The sequence below is a fragment of the Protomyctophum parallelum genome (assembly GCF_964188405.1).
Source record: "Protomyctophum parallelum genome assembly, chromosome: 10".
NCBI classification, from domain to species: domain Eukaryota; kingdom Metazoa; phylum Chordata; class Actinopteri; order Myctophiformes; family Myctophidae; genus Protomyctophum; species Protomyctophum parallelum.
In genome coordinates, this window is record NC_139704.1 from 19,240,721 (window position 1) to 19,263,731 (window position 23,011).

General features: G+C 43.0%; 1 protein-coding gene across 1 annotated transcript; it reads left to right on the plus strand.

The window, feature by feature from the left end:
• Window positions 1-525: 525 nt before the first annotated feature.
• Window positions 526-23,011, plus strand: kcnk12 (potassium channel, subfamily K, member 12; the record flags this gene model as incomplete). The annotated part of the gene is made up of 2 exons (XM_083774193.1): window positions 526-862; window positions 22,131-23,011. The coding sequence occupies 2 exons, from the start codon at window positions 526-528 to the stop codon at window positions 23,009-23,011; spliced, it is 1,218 nt and encodes a 405-aa protein (XP_083630319.1).

The following is a 23,011-nucleotide window of genomic DNA, read 5'->3' on the forward strand; positions in this document are numbered from 1 at the left end:
CAGCCAGCAATGCACAGGGTGATTGCATTTCCTTTCCTCAGTTTATACAGAGGGGAAGAATAGCAGCATCTCCGGATGAAGCTGCAGCCCGGCGCTTCACTTCAACCGCAATGCCACAACTACCGATTCTGAACGTACATCTACGGTCATGCTGGGATATTAAACGGTCATGCCGATTATTGCTTACATTTATTTTTCCCCCTTTCTTTTGTGAAATAAACCAGTGAAATAACCGTGAAACAAAGGGCATGGACACATGGCATATCCACAAGTGGGTCTTAATCTCTCGTTTCTTTTAAGCTTCAAATAACCTATACTTTAACACAACTCTAACGAGGAGATTCTCCGGAGAGTAAAAAAAAGAAAGAAGAAAAAAAGCTGGATTATTTTGTATAAATCACCGCAGACGGGTCGGAGTAGGACTTTAGTAGTATAGTGACTTCCAGGACAATAATCTGAAGAGTGGATGCCTTCTCCGATGTGGCGCTGGTCGCTGTCCCACTCGCAGGTGGTGCTGAAATTTGGATGATGCCTCAGCGACTGCAAGGCTGCCGCTCCCTTCACTTGAACGAAGACAACGGCCGCTTTCTGTTGCTCGCCATTCTCATCATATTGTACCTTCTTTGCGGCGCTGCGGTTTTCTCTGCCATAGAGAGGCCCTCGGAGCTGCAGGCTCACGGGCGCTGGAACAGGACACTTTTCAACTTCAGCGAGACCTTCAATGTCAGCCTGCGGGATCTCAACTCCTTCCTGCGGGAGTACGAGGCTGCCATCGCCGCGGGGATCCGGGCGGACGCGTTGCGGCCGCGATGGGATTTTACGGGGGCTTTTTACTTTGTCGGAACCGTGGTATCGACGATAGGTGGGTAGAATCCGCAGTGTACAAGTGTCCCTTGACCTTTGCATCCCTATAGGACCTATACATAGACTATAGCCTATATCAATGGATGGTATGTCTGCTTTAAAACATTTCATTTAGAATGTAAAACATATATATAATCTTTTCGCACAGTAGACCAACATTATTTCAGTTGCTATTTAGGCTAGACAGCTGGGAAAGAGCAGGTGGGGGAATGCAAACAAATTATGTTCAGATTGATTGCATTTTTTGTAGCCTTTGGGAAGTCATTAAAAGACCATAAAAGGCACTAAATACAATTTAGTCTCTATTAAATAACTGATGCTGTTGTCTTGCTGCAAACCAGGAGTCGTGCATTCATGATGAGCGACTGGCTGGTGTGTATAGGAGCACCTGTAATGATCCTTGTAGAATGCTTTCCACAAAGAGCACCAGAGAGAGAGAGAGAGAGAGAGAGAGAGAGAGAGAGAGAGAGAGAGAGAGAGAGAGAGAGAGAGAGAGAGCGCACACACACACACGTGTGTGTGTCCAGTCATGTGAGCCTGACCATGCCTGACCCTCACCATGCCATTCAGGGCATGGTGGGGGGGTGACAGCTGCCTGCCATTTGGAATGTCACTTGCACTTCTGTTTGAGACACAAAAGGACAGCACTCACCCCATGGGTGCATTTGATTTCACCACATTTCCAGTCCAACCAAAAATGAATGTCAATGAGAAACCCCTTCTGCTCCCCCCTCATTTAACATTTAGCCGTGCAATAGGTCAGAAAAGAGCAAACGTGCCCACCAGGGCACCCCAAGGGCCACTAGTGCGCTGCATGCCTGATATAACTCGGACCCCTCCCCCTGTTTCTCGCGTGTTCTCGTCATGCACTAATAACTAAAGATGATGGACAGCTGGAGACTGTGATTGAGTGAATGAACGAGCAAGCCCAGGGCAGTAATAATATGAGCTGACGGACAGTTCTTGTGCTGGTCTCATATGGTCACACACACACACACACACACACACACACACACACACACACACACACACACACACACACACACACACACACAATGCACCTCCCAAGTGACTCAGTAATTGAAAAAATGGTGGCAAAGAGAATGATGAGGAGAGAAATAATGAGTGTTTGTGCTCAGGGAGACTCATAGAATCACATGAGGGGCAGGAGACCTTTCAGAGATCAGCTTTGTGTGTTTGACATGAGGTTTCTATTAAGCCTGTCTCTTCATGTATTTGCCCCCTTCCTTACTTCCCGTCCGTCCGCCCGCCTACCCCCCTTTCTCTTCCAACACACATGGGGCCCACAAATTCCTTTTATTGTTTTTTCATTATGACACTCATCATGACAAATGTAGCTCACAGATACTCAGCGTCAAGCCAAATGATGAGAGGTGATGATGATGGTGGGATCTTCTCATCTCATGTCTTCTTCCCTTTGAATGCATAATTTCCGCCTTGATTTGATTTGTGCTTTGATCTCAGTACCACCACCCCCACTCTCTCTACACTTAAATCTCCCCGTCCCTCTCCCTCTCTCTCTCTCTCTCTCTCTCTCTCTCTCTCTCTCTCTCTCTCTCTCTACAAAAGCATTGGCATCAAAATATACTTAAAGTACTAAAAGTTAAAGTAATGCATGCAGAATGTCACATTTCAAGTTTTCAAATGTAAAACAAACATAATTTGCGACGGATTGTGAGCTTGTAGATCGTCTATTTTCAAATGGCCAAAATGGTTAATGTACCGTATGTTTTGTAATAATAATCAAAAACGAATTACTAGTTACTACAGTTTTCAAATAAATGTAGTGGAGTAAAAGTCCAATATTTGTCTGAGATGTAGTGCAGTGGAAGTAGAAGTAGGCCTACTGGAATACCTCCCATATACTTCTTAAGTTCTTCAGTGTGGTTGGTGTTGTGAGAGCTGATATGCAGGGGATCTCGGGTTTCCCATGTCTGTTTATCAGACATGTCGGCGACCCTACTGCCGTGCTGTTCATGTCACTCTTCCTTAGCTCTACATTATAAATAGGGACAAGTTCCTCCTTCGTAATGTGTCTGCAGAATATTGAATGAAAGGGATCTCTGTCTGTCAGGTATCATCAGTGCGGAAATCAATTTGAGACGTTCCTTCTCATGTTTATTGCCGTGAACTCTGGGCACACCACATTCCACATTCAAATATAGCCCAAATAAATCAGATCTATGTCAATGTCCTTCAGGGATTTCCCCAAAAGCCCTAAGAATAGCTCATGGAAATGTAGCTTCAGTCCTGTCATCTCTCCATGAAGATTTACTGAAAGTATAGTTGCGCTTTTGTCAGCATCCATTATGTGGTGTTGACCTGCCCTACATATTCAGGCTGAGCAACTCCCCGTGCTGTCTGTCAGCTCATTAGAGAGGGCACGTGGCTTCACTTGACAAACACATTTATTTATTACGGTATTATGGCTGCCATTCATAGCCACAGATGGCTGATTGATAGCTGACCACAACCAATTACTGTAAGGACAACTCAGGCCATTTCGTCTGTCTCTCTATCTCTGAGTTTGTTTGCTTGATTAAATAATGATTTGATTAAATGATAGCTGAGCCAGTGAGGCCCAGCTCTTATTTTGCAGTAGTGGAAAGTAAGTAACTAACCAAGTGCGTTTCTCAAGTAGTGCACTTAAGCACATTTTGTCTATTCAGAAATAGCCGATCTACAAGCTCACAACCCGTCTCACAAGCTCAAGACTTGTGAGTACTTTTGGTATAAGTATATTTTGATGCCACCACATTTGTACTTTTACTCAAGCACAATTTTGAATACAGGACTTCTCACAGGTTATGTCTACATTGTGTTATACTGCTAAACATTCTTCCACTACTGGCTATTTGTCATTATTGTATTTTTGCAGCATCACTAGACTATTGTTGGTTAAAGTAAAGTTGAAGTTCACTTCCACGTTCTGTGTAAGGAACTGGACTATGCCCAGTGGGCAGAGAATGCATCACGAGAGGCAGACGGCAAAAGCAATTGAATCAACATTTACACCAGTTTATAATCACACTCTGTTTAAACAATGGCCGTCGAGTCGTCGACTTTGTTACTGGGGAACACACAGAATAGATACACTTAATACACCACAGGCACGACGTGAAGCAGTTGGTTAGGACTGTGCTGTTTCCTGAAGTCGATATAGGTCTGCACACCAGCTGCCTGCTTAGTCACCTCCACTTATTCAATTAAGTCAGGCAGGCAGAGGGTAAACGGACAATGCAACATTGGCTACAGGGTTCTTTGAGGGCGTTCCACATGGACCCAGGTCTGCAACTCTGAGAGTGCACAAATGGAAATGGTTCCATTTGTACACTCAGGGTTATGGGATGATTGAAAATAAAAAGGTTTGTGAAGCTATGGGTTACAGCACACTGGCTCCTAAAGTCTGGCATTAGACTGAGTTAGACTGTGACTGTGACTGTGTGGAAGGTGAACTGAAGAGCATAAGAAAAATAAATTTTCCTTAAAAGTGGTGTTGAACTTTGATAGGACCTTGCCTTCTATAGCTACAGTTCCTGGCCATGATCTAAGTCCAAATATTTTTTATCATCTTTATCGAGCGAAACAGGTGTCAAAATCACACTCTTCTAAAAGATGAACCCGGGTACTTAAATTTGGCGAAAGTGAAATGGCTAGATGACCTGTTATTTTGTACTTGATAGAAATTCTCTAGCGCAGCAAAGGCCTGTCACCATACAGCACTGTGTTGTCACTATAATATGTGGTGAATACCAATGTAACATGAGCGGCAAAACAAAGCACTGGTTATTTTTTTTAAGTATGATTTTGAGAACTGTTCCATCATGCCGTGAGTGTGAATGGAATCACTACTTACGGTTGATTGTTCACAGAGCCCAGACCCAACATAAAGATGATTGAGAATAAATGGATTTACCTGCATAGGTGTGAGGCGACTGACTACTATTCCCACGGGGTGTGTGTGTGTGTGTGTGTGTGTGTGTGTGTGTGTGTGTGTGTGTGTGTGTGTGTGTGTGTGTGTGTGTGTGTGTGTGTGTGTGTGTGTGTGTGTGTGTGTGTGTGTGTGTGTGTGTGTGTGTGTGTGTGTGTGTAGTAATTAATGGCAATGTATGTGTGCTTAATAGGGGGTGTACATTTTTGTCTTTTTTCTTCTTAAAAACTGCTAAATACAACTCACAAGTACTTTCCATTGCAAAACGATACGATACGATATTTGCTGTTTACATATCGGTATATATATATATATCTCGTATATGTCGATATTTTGATACAGTTACAATATCGTTACACCCCTAGTGCTTAACATACTTTACATTCCATGCGTAAAGATCTTTAGTTTTTAGCATTTTAATGACTGATGTGACATATATTACTAGACTGATGATGATCATGGAGTTCCTGGAGCTAGTCTCAGTGAGAAAAGGATGGTTCCAACCCATTTTGGGCGGGAACCCCTTTTGGTGTTTTAAGCATTATGTTATACTTTAGCTATTGAAAAATAGCAGATCTATACAAGCTCATAGCGCGGCACTGAGTGCTGCGCTATGAGCTTGTAGGTCTGCTATTTTTGAAAAATCTTGAAAATGTGGCGTAATTCTTTGAATATATATTCTTTCAGAGTGAACGTTTTTAACTCAAATCTTTGTTTCTGGGGGGGGGTCCCTGGAACTACATATTTTCAGATGGGGGTCGGCGGCCAATTTCATGTAATTCTGGGGCTCCTTGACATGAAATATTCAGAACCACTGATATAGAAACATGAGGTTTTTCAGAAAATTGTTAAATTGGATTAAGGCACACATGGACATCATACTAATAGTCTTGACTATCTCAATCCGGCCCGTGAAGTCCCCCCCCCCCCCCAAAATCTAAAAGGCAGCATGTAATTGGTTTTGAGGGAGATTAATTTACCTCAACTCCAATTAATAGCACTATATTGATTGCCATTTGAGTACATACCTGCATTGCATATTCCATCAGTATACACTCAAATGTTAAACGGTCTGCTTTGTGGCTATTATTTGCAAAAAGAGACGCAGTCTCAATGTGTTTTTACTGCTTAAATAAAGGTTAAATAAATAAAATAAAAACGGGTTCATTTAAAAGTTGATACAGCATTGAAGTGGATTGTTTTATGCTATGTTTTCATTGTAACCTCAGAGTAGCAAGGTCCCTTTTGTAAAGTAATTATTTTGATAGTATTACGTGAAGACAGACAGGAAAGAGGGAGAGAGCGAAGGGGAGAGACATGCAGCAAAGGTCGTCATGAACAGGACTCGAACATGCGACGCGCTGTCAGGCCAAAGCCTATATGTGGCATCCACCTGGACCACTTGGCCCCATGTCTACCAAATGCATGCGGTTTTAACATACCTCATGCAGTACTATATGTGTATAATGTGTGGCCCTTCGCTGACCTAAGTCATTATGAGTTTATGACACTCTGATAATTGCTGTTGCCCACCCTGCCTTAAGGTGTTTCAGTTATCAGCGACATTAGCAGCGTTAATTGGCAATCGATGGGCCAGATAGTATAGTAGTTGAACGCTTGTTTTGCCACACAGTATCAGTTGAAAAACTGCTGATGTAGCATGAAAAGAATCACAGTGAGCCATGTGTGTGCAGGGCGAGTGTAATTACACACCTGTCTGACCATGGAACCATTTATCACAGAGTCTTGTGTTGAGACAGACAAAGCTTTAATTTGATTGAACCAGCCAGGGAAGCGCTGCCTCTATCCTAAAGCCTGCACTTTCACAATGCGGGCAGACGTGATCTGTTATTCTCAACCATTAAAGGACCCCCATTTTGATACATACAGCATTAGTCCATGGACCCTTATTTGAAAATGTTTTGTACCAAAGAGAAGATTTTTGTTGTTAGATTAGATTGAGTGCAGAACTCTACAACCATCTATAGTCTATACTGTTGGGGGTGAGATAACAGTGGAGGGGATCTGAAATTTCTGAATAGTCATTCTAAAGGCCAGTCCACACCAATGCAACTCCTTGCAACACCTTGCAACATGCAACTACTTGCAACCATTACCATTTGCAACACTGAGTTGCATTGGTGTTGTCTGTGTCTGTCCTTACATTGGGTTAACTTGGTGAAATAACAGTGAAATTAAACTGTTGCCCTTTTTGCTGACGACACATTGGAAATTCCTCCAAGACCCCGGTGGGTTCCGGGACCCCACATTACGAACCACAATGATCTACAGTACATAATGATAATCCTGAGTGTTAAATTAAGTGTACAAATGGAAGCATTTGCAGTCCTGTGTAGAGAAATGATACATGACAGCTTATTTGGATTCTTGAGGGCACAACTTTAACTTCATGTTTTCATCTATTTGTCTTTTAAGATGAACCGAATGCCCGGTGTGCTAGGTCAAACCCATCCTTGCTGCCGTTCCAGTCGTTATGAGTGTGCCCGCAGAAGGGGGCATGACAGATGATTGTACGCTCGTGAAAGCAGATTTATAGGTCGCAAGGCTTCTTGCTCCAGCGTAGCGTCTCTCCCACTCAATCTCCCGTTCTGTGAAATGTCAGAGTGGTTTAGTCCTCTTATTTATCCAGCTGTGATAATGGAGGATCATGGCCAGAACTTGTCACCTCATGCCTGATTCGACAGCATAGCAGTACCCGTACCACACTCACCGCAGTTCTAGTAATGTGTTGCATCAATTTTGCCCCTAGTATTACCCTTCCCTCGCGTTGTAATTACGCTGCAGAAAATATACTGCTGAGGGGTATAAGTACAGTACATAATGAGATGGAGATCACTTTGCTGGCCATTTTGCAGAGCCATTAGAAGCGGGCTAGAGACATGGACAAGTTTTATATCCTTCTGCTGTTCGATCTCCTCAATCTCCCATACAGTTAATAAGTCACACACTCACTCAGGCAATGCACCCGGTGCATGCTTTTGTGTCTACTACCGCCTCTGCCTTTCTCTCCTGTTAACTCGGATGCCCCAGGTTGGGCAGTAAAAACACTGACTCACAGGAAATGTGAGTGAGTGAAAAATGTATGATCTCATGAAAGACATGCAGCGTAGGTCGGCCTTTCATTTTTAGGAAAATGCAGTGTTGTTGATCGCAAAAATTCAGCACTTCTGTTGTAAAAGATGTATGATGTATTGCACTTGCAGTTGTGCGCAGACCTTTCTGTCCACCACCAAGCCATTCAGTGAAATGAAAAACCTTTCCCAGCACACAGGTGGCACACAGGTGGCGAGTAGACAGACAGACAGACAGACAGACAGACAGACAGACAGACACAAGAGCACCAGAAGATTGTGTCCAATCCCTGTAGGCGCTGGTGTGTCTTGGCCCGGAGCAAGGGGGTTGGCAAGTCTAGATAAATCCCCATCTCAGCTGAAAGCTCCTGTCCGGGGAATGCACACACCTCCACCCCCCTGTCAAAGTGGGCCATAAATCAGCCTTGAGACAGGGCGGAGAGGCCAAGGTGTGTGTACAGCACTCACCTCAACGCAAAAGAGCCATACCATCTAATGCAAAATAAATAATGGTGATCATTTTAGAGGACGTGACGTATTTGCAGAGCCCTCTCCACCTCCACCTAATTAGCATTTCACTTATTCTGCTATCTGCACAGGCAGGCCACGGAGATGAACGCGCTGTGTACTGCGTCAACCTGCCCTGTTCTCCTCAAAGTGCTCATTTTGAGCAACTTTTTCATTTTAATCTCATGCCTTTGACCAAAAGTGTATAAAACAACCACTTGTAATCATTATTTCGTTAATTTCACTGCTGACCAGCAGGGCAAAAATCATCCTGTCATGTGGTCTGAATTATCCACATAAGCAGAAAACCCATTTGCGTAACTAAACTAAACCCTATGGTTGGCTGGCCTTCTCTGCTGGCGTATGCAGTCATAAAAATGTCACTTTAATTACTTTGTTACAAAACAGTCACAGTGTTGCATAATGACCAGCTAATGACACTGCATACAGTATACGGATGGAACACTCATCAGCATCCTACTGTCATTCAAGTGCATAGATAACAGTCATAATGGTTGACAGAAAGTTGCCAACTGCGTCATTTAATATACGGTTAACTTTTAAATCATTTTCTCTGTGTAAGAAGAAAATAAATGCTTTATACGCATGGAACACTCATTGGCATCCTACTGAAATTCATTCAGATGCCTCGATAGCAATCGTAATGGACGACAGAGCAACTGTCTCATTCAGGGGTCTTAAATCATTTTCTCTGTGTAAGCGATGAGCTGCTCTGACAGGTGTATCATACTGTAACAGAAGCAGAGAAATTAAATGTGCTGAGCGAGCAGAGCGACTGCTTCTCCTGAGTGGACTAAAGCACTGTTGTTCTCAAAGTGGGGTCTGGGGACCCTCAGGGGTCCTTGGTGCAGGGTGTTTCATTTCACTATTATTTCACCGGCTAGAAGTTTGAAAATGTATAAACATTACTATTCAGACTGACTTCATGCTCCCTTCAATGCATGAGGAGTCCAAGCTGCTTCTTTTCACCTGACAGGGGAGTGTTTCCCCGGCCGGATGTAGCGCGTAGAAGGAACACGTTATTCCGGCCAGTTCCTTTCCCCTCCATCAGGCGCCCCGGCTGGCCAGGGGGAGGTAGTTTAGAGACCAGGATTTTTGTGAGGGTACCTACCCTAGGGGACACGGGGAGAACAAGCAAACTCCACACAGAAAGGCCCTTTCGCCAACCCCACCTCGGGTATGGGCACTGATGGAGGAGAGAACACGCCCACAGCGTCCCCAGCGGGAATCGAACCCAGGACCTTTATAGCTGGGAGGCGACAGCACCACCGACTGTGCCACCGTGCCCCTTAAATAACATGTATCTAACATAACTATTCAACTCCACAGAGACTGTATCAATTAGAAAGAAACAGAGGTGCTTTGATCACGTCTAATAAAAAGGTCAAATGAAGCCTGGAAAAAGATCCCTGGTGGCTTAAATAGATGATGTGCAATACAGCACACATAGCTATACTGTACACATCATAGTGCAGCGTGCTAGCCCCGTAAGGGCCCATTTGTACGCTGCCAGAATTAAATTAACTGATATTGCTGTGTGTATTCACGAAGCTCTCGGTTTAAATGTGGCTCCTGATCTGTGTCGTACGGTATGCCGTCCTCTTCATGCTGATTTACCACTGTGCTACAGTATAACATGTGTTCATGAATACCTTTTTAACTCTGTGTTAAATAAACACTGAGGACTTGACAGTGTACTGTAGGTAATTTAGACATACTGTGTAATTAATGATAACCTGTCAAGGCAACAAAACATTGACAGTCAAGAACACATACAGTACGTGAGCTGCAGGCAATAAAATATAAATGCAAAAATAAACGCTTGCTGGATTACTGGATTACCTGTCACACTAGGCTCCTGAGGTGTACCTGCGCCTTCAAGTGCTGTTTGTTATTTTGGAAATTACATTAAATAGCTTGTTTATTTATTTTTTATCCTTCATTTGCCCTGAGAAACTGAAATAACCATGTAGGCCGTGTTTTTGTTTGTACAGCACCATTCTTGGTACACTGACACACACAGCTGGAGCAACCACAAAACGCTAGTAGGCTATAGCCAGCAAGAAATGTTTTTTCTACGTGGAGATTTTTGTCCACTTTTTAAACCAAATGATTCTACATACTGTACATCCATGTTGATGGCCTCTGGCAAAGGAATACTATTGAGGTCTGAGTGAAGAGAGAGAATAGATGTTGCTCTCTTTAATGGAAGACGCATTTAATTGCGAGCGTTGGAGCAATGCTGCCTGACGGTTCCTTTGAGGCGTTTAGCTATGATTTGGTATAGATCTGAGATCAGTCGGCATTCTCACAAGTTTCGTTTACACAGTACAGTAATGAGCACTAATGAGCATCCATATAAATTTTAAGGTCTCGCTGCTCGAATCAAATCCCATCTCATTTTCAGTGCTCATCTTTCAACTCATTTGCATCTGATCGGACAATTCTCAAGTGATTAAGTTAATGACAGTTCCATTTCAGGAACTGTCTCAGGGCTTGGGTCACACAGGTCTGTAATTTAACAATGCTTAAATAAGCATTACATATGATTGTTATTGATTATGTATCTATATATTATAGTATACTGTAGTGTGAGGGAGGGAGGACATTTAGATTCTGGACACCTATATAGTCAAGCCCTGAAAATATTTCCCCAGGACAGGTGTGTTTACTTTGGGGCATAATAGAGCAGACCTTTATGGATGCATGGAGCTAAGCTTTTATTCAAACATTGGCTGTGTGTACAGTGCACCACATAATAGCATGTACAAGGACATTGCCTTGTACCGTCATAGTGGCCAGAGGCAGTCAATCTGAGAAGGGAACCAATTATCTAGCAGCATGAAAATCTCCGCCAATATGGAATTTGTTCGATTGAAGTCTTTGCGAGCCTTTACATAAAGCGAGGTTGTACTTCGTCTTTCAGTGCATTTTCACTTTGCCTGTGAGCCTTTTTCAAAATGCGCAAAGATAAAAGTTTCAGAGGAAAATGAATAAATGGGTAGGCTATAAATGTTTGGACAGTGCCAAAGGCGCTATGCAGCACATTTTCTTGACAATAAATCAATAGTGAGGAAGGCAGTTTGCAGCTTGGCTATCCTTGCCAGTGAATGAAAGACCAAGAAACAATGGGATTGGTATACCAGTTATTGACAGAGAACTTTACAAACTAAAATACAAATACAGTTATTTTTATTTATATTAGCCTATGAGACCTGGAATAGTTTGAGGTTTGAATGGTAGCGATAGAAATCAATGATAAACGCTGCTGCACATTGTGATTCATTTTGTGATTTAGAATGGTCTATTTTAATGACTGTGTGCTCTGCATTCAATTATTTTAACCACAGTCCATTATTTGTAATTACTGTTCAGCCATCTGTAACATAACAACACTGATTATCAATTTCTGACGCGCATAACAGATACTATTAACATACATACATACATACATACAGTTTGCATTGGGTGTGGGTGAGATATGTGTGGAATGTTAAGCAACAATGGGTTTGCCCCATGCAGGGAGATGTAATAACATTGTTGAATAGGAGAGCCTTAAAAGGGGAGTGAAACCCGTACAAGTAAAAAACAACTAACTAACCATGGCCAATCAGGTACAAAATTATCATATTCAATTGACGGCCTCGCCTCGACGGAGCGTCTCCTTGTGGCCCCTGGAAGAAAAAAAAAGAAAAAAGAATTACAGGTATGGTGTGTGTGATATTAATTGTGAGATTACCATAATGACGGTAATCATTAAAGGACCACTTTTCAAACTATCTTCATATAATAGGTCCTCACTAATAATCATGATAAAATGGCAAGTTTTGTCAAGTTGAGTCTGTGTCACATAGGAGGGCTGTGGGCAGTTCAGAAACCCACCCAACAGTGACATCAATGGAGAATCCAAGCTAATAGAAACTGCAGGCTTTCTAGTCGCAAGTTGCAATGCGAAAATGGAAGCCATCATTCTCACGATAATAAACCCTGTTAGGGTCCATTTGGTTCCATTTGTACACTCTCAGAGTTACAGACCCATAAGGGTCCATTTGGTTCCAAACCATCATTTCCCTGGGGACCCCGTGGAGCTGCCTCAAGGACCCTGGGGGTCCCCGGACCCCGAACCCCACTTTGGGAATCACTGCTCTATGTAATCTGATCTTTATATAGTCTGATAAACTATTCTCACGTAAATAAATCTTGTTTAAAAAACAATCTGCCTAACGATGATGTCACTGGTGGTCGTGGACGGGTTTCTGAACTGCCCACAGCAGAGTGAGTGTGTGTGCGTGTGTGTGTGTGTGTGTGTGTGTGTGTGTGTGTGTGTGCGCGCGCGCGTGTGTGTGTGTGTGTGTGTGTGTCCGTCCAGCTGATGTTCGTTAATGTCAAAGCAATGCTGTTTATGCACTGTCAAATAGGTCTAGGCCTACATCTATTCTAATGTAGCATATACCTGTATAGACATATTATCCTGCTCATTACTGTGCGGAAATATACATAAATCTTCGTGTTTAAGCACAAAAAGCATTTTGAGAACCCACAAATTTCCGCACTTCGAGCGCACACTGTGCGGCCCCCCACACACAATCATTCTACAGTTGTGGCCCCCGGCCTAATCTAATTGAATACCCCTGCTATAGGGTCTCATGTCCCGTTATAACTTTCCCCTCACACAGTGGCTTTAATGCCAAATACAGCCGCAGTGCATGGTGCTTGATCACTATATTGGTGGGCCATGGGCATGCATGTTACTGTTGTAGCAAAAATAGCCGATCTAGTAAAAAATATATACATTTTATTTAATTTCAAATGCCTTTAATTATTGTTCTGTAAACTTTATAAACGACATACAAATACATTGGACATAAAGTAATTAAAGCGGGCCATGTTTACAAATCAATAATATATCAGTATTCTGTAGTATATGCTCTCTCCATATCGGCATGAGATACAATTGGCAGCACCGTCTGTGTTTACACTCACTCAACGTGCCTATTATTGTCCAGTCTGCCAGTAATCCTGGCAGCTCCTCAGCAGATGGTGTGTGCGGTGTTGCTGCTTCAGTGCAGGTCTCTGCAGACCTCCCGCTGCGCCACCCTGTGACTAATGATTTCCTGTTCGTCACAGAGACACAGCCTTCAGAGAAATAGGCTTGCACTGCAATTTCACCCGTGGGTCTTATATCAGACCTTATCAGGTGCTTTCTGTAGGCCTAGTCTGGGACACGGTGGGGCTTTGGCTGCTCTTTCACTCTATTTGGCTTCAATTTATTGTAGTTGGTAATTACGCCGGTAATTTGTATTTTTTGCACAGCTTTGATTTTTGTTGACAAAAGAACCCCTGCATGCCATTGTTCTCTGTGTGTGTGTGTGTGTGTGTGTGTGTGTGTGTGTGTGTGTGTGTGTGTGTGTGTGTGTGTGTGTGTGTGTGTGTGTGTGTGTGTGTGTGTGTGTGTGTGTGTGTGTGTGTGTGTGTGTGTGTGTGTGTGTGTGTGTGTGTGTGTGTGTGTGTGTGTGTGATGCATAGATGTCTAACAACGTAGAGGAAAAACATTGGCGTACCTATAGTACCTTTCACACTGACTCACATTCAAACTGTATATATTGTATTGAGTGCTACAGTATGTTAGAAGCAATGCCCTTAACTTTAGCTCAGTGAACACAGATTTGTGCTGTTCCTTTGTTGCTTCCATATTCCTGTTGTATGGCTATTATTTTAGTGTTGCAATGTCAACTCACAGCTAAAAGCTGTCATTCCTTCCTAACCTCATGGCCACATGGCATTCATAAGGAGATTTTGAAAAGATCTCATACCAGAGCTCCCTTATAATTAATAATGAAGTTAGTAATTAGAAGGGCCTTATTATTAATTCAAGCTTTTATTACCTTAGTATAGGTTTGTACTGTAGTTTTGAATTTGTAGGGAAGCATATCAGTTTTCTCTCTCTTGTTGGACTCAAGCATGTTGGCTGCTGTCCTACTATATTCAGTAGGCCTACTGTTGAATTGTATGTGCACACACTCGGCCATCCATGAAGATGGATTTATACTTTGTCAATGCTCAATGCGATCAATATGCCCAAAGGCAGGTTAAGTGTTTTCCTTTGTTGCGTTTTGTACCATTCTAGTATTTAATATCACATTTCAATATATCTTGCCAAATGAAATATTGCTTGAAGATGGTAATCTATTTAACAGCTGCTGCTTTTAACCCCTTTAAACCTTTGTACCACCTATAATCCTAAAATTCAATATGCCATCAATGTTTTAGAGGCTCGCAGTATAAGTGCAAGCGAGGGAGGAAGGCCAGACAAGTTGTCAAATGCACAGCGTTATAATGCATCAGTCTTTCCACTTGTTCTGCTCTCTCTCTCTTAAAGGACCAAAGTAATTCAGAACTAGAATGCAATGAGAGCCACCAAGTCTTGGCTGTGCAATCGCTCTCATTTTTGTTGAGCACATAACATTTAACACTATAGGCCTATGCTTGCCTAAAAGCTACTGCACAATCCCAAACAGATTCTCTGCTATAGGCCTGTGCATTTGTCTTCCCTTAGCTTGGGGAACATTACAGTGTGTGTGGTAGCCAATGGATAATTCCATCACTTTCCTCCCTTCTAGCCGATCTACAAGCTCACAATGTGTCACATCGCGACGCATTGTGAGCTTGTCGATTGGCTATTTTCAAATGGCCAAAATGTATATAGTTTTGAAGTGGTTAATGTATATTATTTTCTAATCAAAATGTAAATCTCCAAAGTAACTAGTAACTAAAGTTTGCAAATAATTGTAGTGGATTAAAAGTAAACATTTTGGCTCTGAGATGTAGTGGAGTAGGCGGCAAGCCTACAAGTAAAAGTATTGGAAATTGGAAATACTCAAGTACAAATACCTTATTTACTTGAGTAAATGTACGTAGTTACTTTACACCACTGGCTAAATGCCTAAATTGTAATTGTACTTTCCTTCTGGTTGAGTCCCTAGTGTGTAATTATGTGAGCAGCTATCATTAGCCAATAGAGCCCATAATAGCATTTCAATGTTGAGTTGATTATTCTTCATTTGATATCAATGGCTAAATATTCCCCCACGGCTCTGACAGGATTGGATTAGCTCATATATTTCCTGCCTTATCAAGTTCTGTTGAATTACAGTAAGTGACTCATCTTGGCCGGACCAGAATGGAGAGAGATCAAGAAACAACTTCCATGAGGGCAGCAATTAGTCCCCATGGGTCTGGACAGCTGGCTTCAATGTCCGACAAGTCCTATAACCTTTAATATAAGGTTTCATAATCTCATTGAAGACAATTAAAGTGTCCCCCAGTGCAGATAGAGCCATGCAATGCTTGACTCTTGGTCTCTGCGTGCCTGTCCTTTGCTTTCCATTAGAGTTGTTTTTGGTCCCTAATGGATCTTGACGCACCAGTCTGGAGTAATGGCTTTGAAATGCTACGCTGAATCGATGCCTGGTGTTTTTCCTCTCTTAGCTAATTTAGCTGGTAATAAGAGACGCTACAGAGGTCCTTCCCTCAACGTAACAGATCAGATTTAATCTGGCCTGCCCCGTCCTTCAGAGAGGGTCGGGCTGCTTAATTAATTAACAATGAAACACTGACGACGTGATTGCCATGGAGGACTTAATTTGGTAACTCCACTGCATGCTGCACCATTCTCCTGTTCACCTGTGTTTTGCTAATTTGTCACAGAGCATTGCCCGACATGAATCACTTATAGGCCTACTACACCAGTGGTTCTCAAAGTGGGTTCCAGCAGGGTCACTGAGTGGGGTTCCACTCTCATTAGTGGACGCCTGTGGCGGTCCTGGGGTCCTTGAAATTAAAACGTGTGAGAACTACTCAAACATTTCGCTCTACAGTATGTACTGTATCTACTACCGGTATATAACAATTATTCCCAGAAAATAATCACACTGTGCCTCAATGTCAGATCTAGGGACCACCAAGGACCCTTGAGGTCTGTAATTTCTGACAGTATACAAATGGAACCAGGTCCATTTGGCTCCATGTTGTGTACACGGTGTAAATTAGGATACCAGTGATTAAAATGTGCACGCACGCACTTCTTGAGCTTAATCCAGTTACCCTGGGTAAACATGGTAATTTTGCTTTGCATCTGCTACCCTCACTTTACGTCAAAAGTCCTAACTATTACTCAAAGTATATTTTTGACACCATAGCTTTCACTGTGTATTTTGTGAATTGAACACAATGATAAAATTCCCTTGCTTCGTTTCCTTGCTGTGCTTGGCACAGCCAGTGTGAAGGCAAACCGCAGCAAATCATATGCAAGAATCCCAACTTCTCCGCCCATTCGCATCGAGTCTACCGAAGTATTAGGTGAGAATGTGACCTAAGTCAAAGTGTGACACCCTTAAGGACCCCCAAATGAGTATAAAATATGGATAAAGGGGTTAAAATGTTTGTAATACTGCATTAACACATTTAGCTGGGGACCCCCTGGAACCCCCTCAAGGACCCCTGGGTCCTAACAGTCTTCAGAACAACTTATGTTGCTAAAATGTAAAATTACACAGATGGGATGCTTTCCTGTTTTTAACGGATTAAACAGGTTGAGAATCAATGCACTATAGCAGTGGTTTTCAACCCTTTTCATATCAAGTTCCATTATTTATTCAGCGTTTGAGCCACGGACCACCATTTGATTAGATTTTGCATCTCAGACCCAAATCTAAAGAATATTTTGTAATCGTTGGGATTTTGTTCCATGCTGTATTGTAGGATTCCATGCTGTATTGACGTGGTACCATATAGAGACAACAGGCAAACATTGATCAAATGAGCAATTCTTCTACTTTCTCTAAAGTCTATACTTTCTCTAAAGTCTATTAATATAGACTTCTTCTCCCCCAAAGGACCACTGGTGGTCCCCGGATCACTGGTTGAAAACCACTACACTATACTATGTTTTTCTTCTACCTTTCGACTTACATGTGCTTGTATGAAGCCTTCATATAAGGTGGTACTGTATGTGCACGTCACACGCACACATGGAAGAGATAAGAGGGGAGGTCATTTCTCTGCATGTATATTATTAACAATCTATCACAATCATGACGGGATCTAAATGACCCGGCATGTCAACAGAGAACTCACATGAGAGTGGTGTGCAATCCACAAGATAAGGTCAAAAGAGCCATTTTGTGTTTCATAATGGAAGTGTTGTCTGGATCTTGATGTGGTTTATTACCTGAAACTGAAGGGTTGGTTACAGAGCGCTTGCCGGGAGGGAAGGGGAGAGCATGACTTTCATGCCCTGACAAGACAGAAATGGACGCTTGCAATGATGAAAAAATCTATTAACCTTGGCAGGGAAGTGAACTCGTTGATCTCTCAGCACGCTTTTATTTGTGGACAAATATACCATCCTCTGGCCTGTGACCAGGGGTCTGATGTAGCGTGTGTGTGTGTGTGTGTGTGTGTGTGTGTGTGTGTGTGTGTGTGTGTGTGTGTGTGTGTGTGTGTGTGTGTGTGTGTGTGTGTGTGTGTGTGTGTGTGTGTGTGTGTGTGTGTGTACACATGTGTGTGTGTGTGTGTGTGTGTGTGTGGCGTGCGCTTGCGCCCATATCTACTACTACTACTCTATTATATATATCTAGATTATCAATCACCAAGTGTGTGCGTGTGTGTGTGTGTGTGTGTGTGTGTGCGTGCACTTGCACTTTGCCACCTGTGGAGATCACTTTCCAGATCTCAAGGAAAGTGTCGTATTCAGGGATTGAGAAGGTTATTCAGTCAACAAAAGTTATGTCTACAGTTTGAGGTCATCCAATCTCATTGGCTTACTCTGCCCTCCCAGATCTTAACCACCTCAAACCCATTGCTAATCTACAGTAATGCCTAAACAAAACAATTTTAGCATTACCTAAACTTAGATATCGAGGGATCTGTAATGCCTGAGGCACAAGCCAATATAATGTACACCTGTACAGTATGTACAATACTGTATACCTGAGCTCTGCATGCTCGGCTCAGGATATTCATGTAATGCATTGTGGGTTGGTTTGATACTAGCCGGTTCAGGAGCCCGTTACTTGAACATAATGTACACAAAAGTTTTAAATGAGCGATCATTCCTTGATCCGTGTCTGCACTGTGCTGTTCAGATTATGAGAAACTAGCATTATCACATATCACATTTAAAATGCAAGGGGATGTTAAATAAAGGTTTTTACTGTTTGTTTTCCAGCAGTGATTCATTTCCATAAACTGTATTTTTGGATAATATCCATTATTTGCAGTATATGCAATCCGTTTACAAAGACATGGAGCTAAAAAATAATGATGAAAAATTATCATATTTATCATCATATGCCATATATTTATTTGGACACAATGGTGGCGGATTTCTTGCCATACTGTATCTGCAATTGCATAATGCGGCTTTTAATGAGTCACTAACTCACTGGCAACACTGGCAACTGGCAAGTGTTAGTCATACAGCTGCAGCCAGTCTCGCCTCTGTGACTTTGCTCTGTTTGCATGTTCACTCCACATGCAGCAGAACCCACATCTTCTCTAAAGCCTCGCTTATACTAGTTGCACGTCGGTGTCATGCATTGAAAAATAGTTGGTTAGTTTCAGAATAAGTAGAAGTAGTTCAAACTCCATTTGCTATCTTGACAGCTTTTTTTTTTTTAAGTAGCCTACTTCCTTGTAGATACAACTTCATTGTTTCTGTCTCTTCCCAATGATTCACCCTAAAGGGTGAGGTCGTGCTGAAACAACAGAGCTTCTTAATACGGTCGAGAAGCAAGAGTTAAACTATGAATCTGTTGTCAGTGAGGTCAGATGTAGAGTTTCTGGCCGGCTCATACAGTATATGGAGTTCTAGTACGTCAAACCATGTACGGTTATCCAGGGTTTGATGAGGTCAGTGTTGTGATCTTCATATATGGAGACCCAGGTGATGATAGTCAGCTCCACATACGGAGATCCATGTGTTGTACAGTACCAACCTGGTTAATTTGCAAGTGTGACTCGCATCGCGGCAACCACACTGGTTATTATGAGACTGTCACAGTATGGCCAAATTGGCCATATACAGTATATTGACATTCCCATATATGGGCTTAATATTGATGACATCAGGGATCTCCATATATGGGCATATCAGGGATTGTATTAGGGCATCATCTGAGGTGGTCGCGCTGCTGGGGCAGATCAGTGTGTGCACGCTTCCGCCTTGGTGACAGCAGACTGCTGGGCAAGTGCTGTGCTTGCACAATGACGGTATGGCCAGGGTTCATGGTGATGGAGCATGATGGACTGACAACTATATAATTATGGAGATCTCAAGGTCTCCATGATGTCACGTGAAGTCACGAGGCGTGACCATAGATGGAGGTGTGACACGGAAATGCAGGTTTTCATAGTAAATCCGTTCTACAGTCGCAATTAATGCTCCACTCATAACCCCCTTCCTTAACTCATACACGTACTGTAAGCCACATCACGCCTCCAAGTCAAGTATTTTCAGCCAAAGAGTACTGTATAACTTTGCACATCCCTGTCATCATTAACTGCCCTAAAATAAACCTTTTGTCCCATTTTATATCCAGAAAGATTATCCCGTTGTAGACTTCTGTCGTTCTGTGTAAAATGAATAACAATGCCATGTTACATAAAAACCTTAATTAGCTCTTCACTTGAGAGCCATGCTATTATCATTATCATAATTATTGTTAAAGAGTGTTGATCACTTGTGTGAAGTTCAACACTCTACTGTACTTGTCATCACAGACAGTGTTACAGATTATTTCAGAGTGCTGACAAATTGATTATTATTATGCCTCTACATTATTGCCCATTATAACCTCCTATAGGTAACAGTCAAGGAATTCATATTTTATTGCAAATCGTGACATACAGACAATACAAAAGTATAGTATATTTGAACAGTTTCATAGTATACTTTGCCGTTAAAAAAATAGTAGGCTACCAAACACAAACACCGTGTCTGCTGGGTGTTTTTGCAGATACATGGATTGATAGTCCTTTGTCAATGTGGAACCAGGTCTACTTTAATATTGTGGAATATTTGTCTTTATAGCCGTTGTAAAACATTGTTCCATTTCTTTCTTTCTTTTATTCTCTGTTTCGACAATGATGGAGTGCACCTATAGGTTTCCAAATGGGAAAAAAGACCACTGACAGCATCCAGTGAGAAAGAAATAACTTTAAAGCTTCAATTCACACATTTTATGTCCCCTCTTGTCTGAGAGGGGTAACTGCAACTGTTAACATCGGGGATTCCAACTTGGTTCTCTTGCGTAGGAGACCAATTAAACTACCGTTCAGGGGGAATCCCCATTTGTCCAGGGGATATATTGAGCTTATGAATTTCGGCAGAGCTACTGTACTTGTCAACCAGAAGGCAACGTTCCCGACATGTCGGTGTAGATGTAGACTACTAGTTATATTGTATTAACATCCTCTACCTTACAGATTGGTTGAATAACATGGATTAATTCAAATAAGTTTGAGATTGCAGCATTTCAGCAAAACTGAAATGAAATCCAATAGTGCACGCATAATTCACGTCGATGCCCATAGGCCCAAACACCGAAAGGAAATAAGGTCTGCACACCGGTAATGAAAAAGCTCTGCTTATTTATTTATTGCTGTCAACGTTTCGATTAATGTGTCTCTCCATCGGGACATTGAAAATCCCCCTACCTCTCCGCAATCCTCGAGCCTCACGCCCCCATCCCGTTCCCTCAGGTCCAGTGACGCCGGCCTCCTTGAAGTCCCCAAAAAGATCAAGTGCAAAACCTGGGGCGACAGGCCCTTCTCTGTGGCTGCCCCTACCCTCTATATATGTTTCAATCGTTTCAATTTTTTTTTGTAAAAAAGAAATAGTAGTAGTATAGTGTGTTGTTTGGTTGTAATTGTTCCCACTTCCCAGTGTGTGCACTCACTGCACTAGCAGCACTGACAGTTGCGATTGCATCATTGTAGCCTATATATAGCATATGTTGCCTTCCAGTTATACCTTAAAGTAAAATATTGTTTAATCAAGCAAGCTGCTTTTGTGTATTTTTTACTTGGCTGTGTATGCTGTTCATGCTTTGAAGTCCGCAAAAGTCCTTTTTATTATATAATTATTCATTATTAAAATTATGACTTCATGAACGCGGCCTCCCGATCCTTAAGGCCGCCCCTGCCTCTAGAATGCTCTCCCCAAACACAGCAGAGATGCCTCCGCCCTCCAAACCGCACTGAAAACCCACCTAGCCTTCCCAAGCTGACCTGTTTTTTACTTGTTACATGTACTGTTTTATTGGTTTTAATTATTATTTTACTTGTTTCCCCTCATTTTGTTATGTTCCCTCCCCTTGGCCCCCACACATGTAAAGCGTCTTTGAGTACTATGAAAAGCACTATATAAGATATTATTATATATATATATTATTTTATGGAGGGACAGACAGTAGGAAATGTAGGAGAGAAATGGGGAGAGTGATGGGGGGAAGACATGCAGTAAAGGCCGTCAGGATCGGGAGTCGAACCCGCGGCACACTGCCAGACTGGATTACCAGCCAAGGTGCCTGGACCACTGAGCCATGGCCCAGGCCATTATTATTATTATGAAAGAATGAACCTCAACTTCAGAGCTTCCAACCCTTTAATCCCCTGTCCTGTTTCTCTGGCAGGTTTCGGGATGTCCACTCCTGTGACGGTGGCCGGGAAGGTGTTCCTGATCTTCTACGGCATGCTGGGCTGCGCTGCCACCATCCTCTTCTTCAACCTCTTCCTGGAGCGCATCATCACCCTGCTGGCCGTGGTGATGAAGGCTGTGCGGGAGCGGAGGATCAGGAATAGTGGCATCCTCCCGCCGGGCATCCGCCACGACTTTTCGGCCTACAGCTTCCCCGGCTGGAAGCCGTCCGTCTACCACGTGATGCTCATCCTCGGACTGTCCTCCATCACCATCTCCTGCTGCGCCTCGGCCATGTACACGCCCGTCGAGGGCTGGGCCTACCTGGACTCCCTCTACTTCTGCTTCGTCACGTTCAGCACCATCGGCTTCGGCGACTTCGTGAGCAGCCAGAACGCCGCCTACGGCTACCAGAGCCTCTACCGGCTGGCCAACTTCATCTTCCTGCTGTTGGGCGTGTGCTGCATTTACTCGCTCTTCAACGTCATATCCATCGTCATCAAGCAGGTGCTCAACTGGATGCTGGAGAAGATGAGCTGCCTGTTCTGCCAGCGCTGCAACAAGGCCAACGCCTTCCTGAGCCGCCGCAACGCCATTCGACCGGGCTCCAAGAGCCGCCAAGGGCGCTCTGACTCTGATGGGCCTTGCGACAGTGACACGGAGGGACGCAGGCTGTCGGGCGAGATGATCTCCATGAAAGAGCTCACGGCCTCCAACAAAGTGTCGTTGGCCCTCATGCAGAAGCAGCTCTCGGACTCGGCCAATGGATATCCCAGGACAGTGTGCGGAAGCTCTCGCCATAATGGTTTTTCTGGAGGCGTTGGCGCCCTTGGTATTATGAACAACAGGCTGGCAGAGACCAGTAATTCCAGGTAG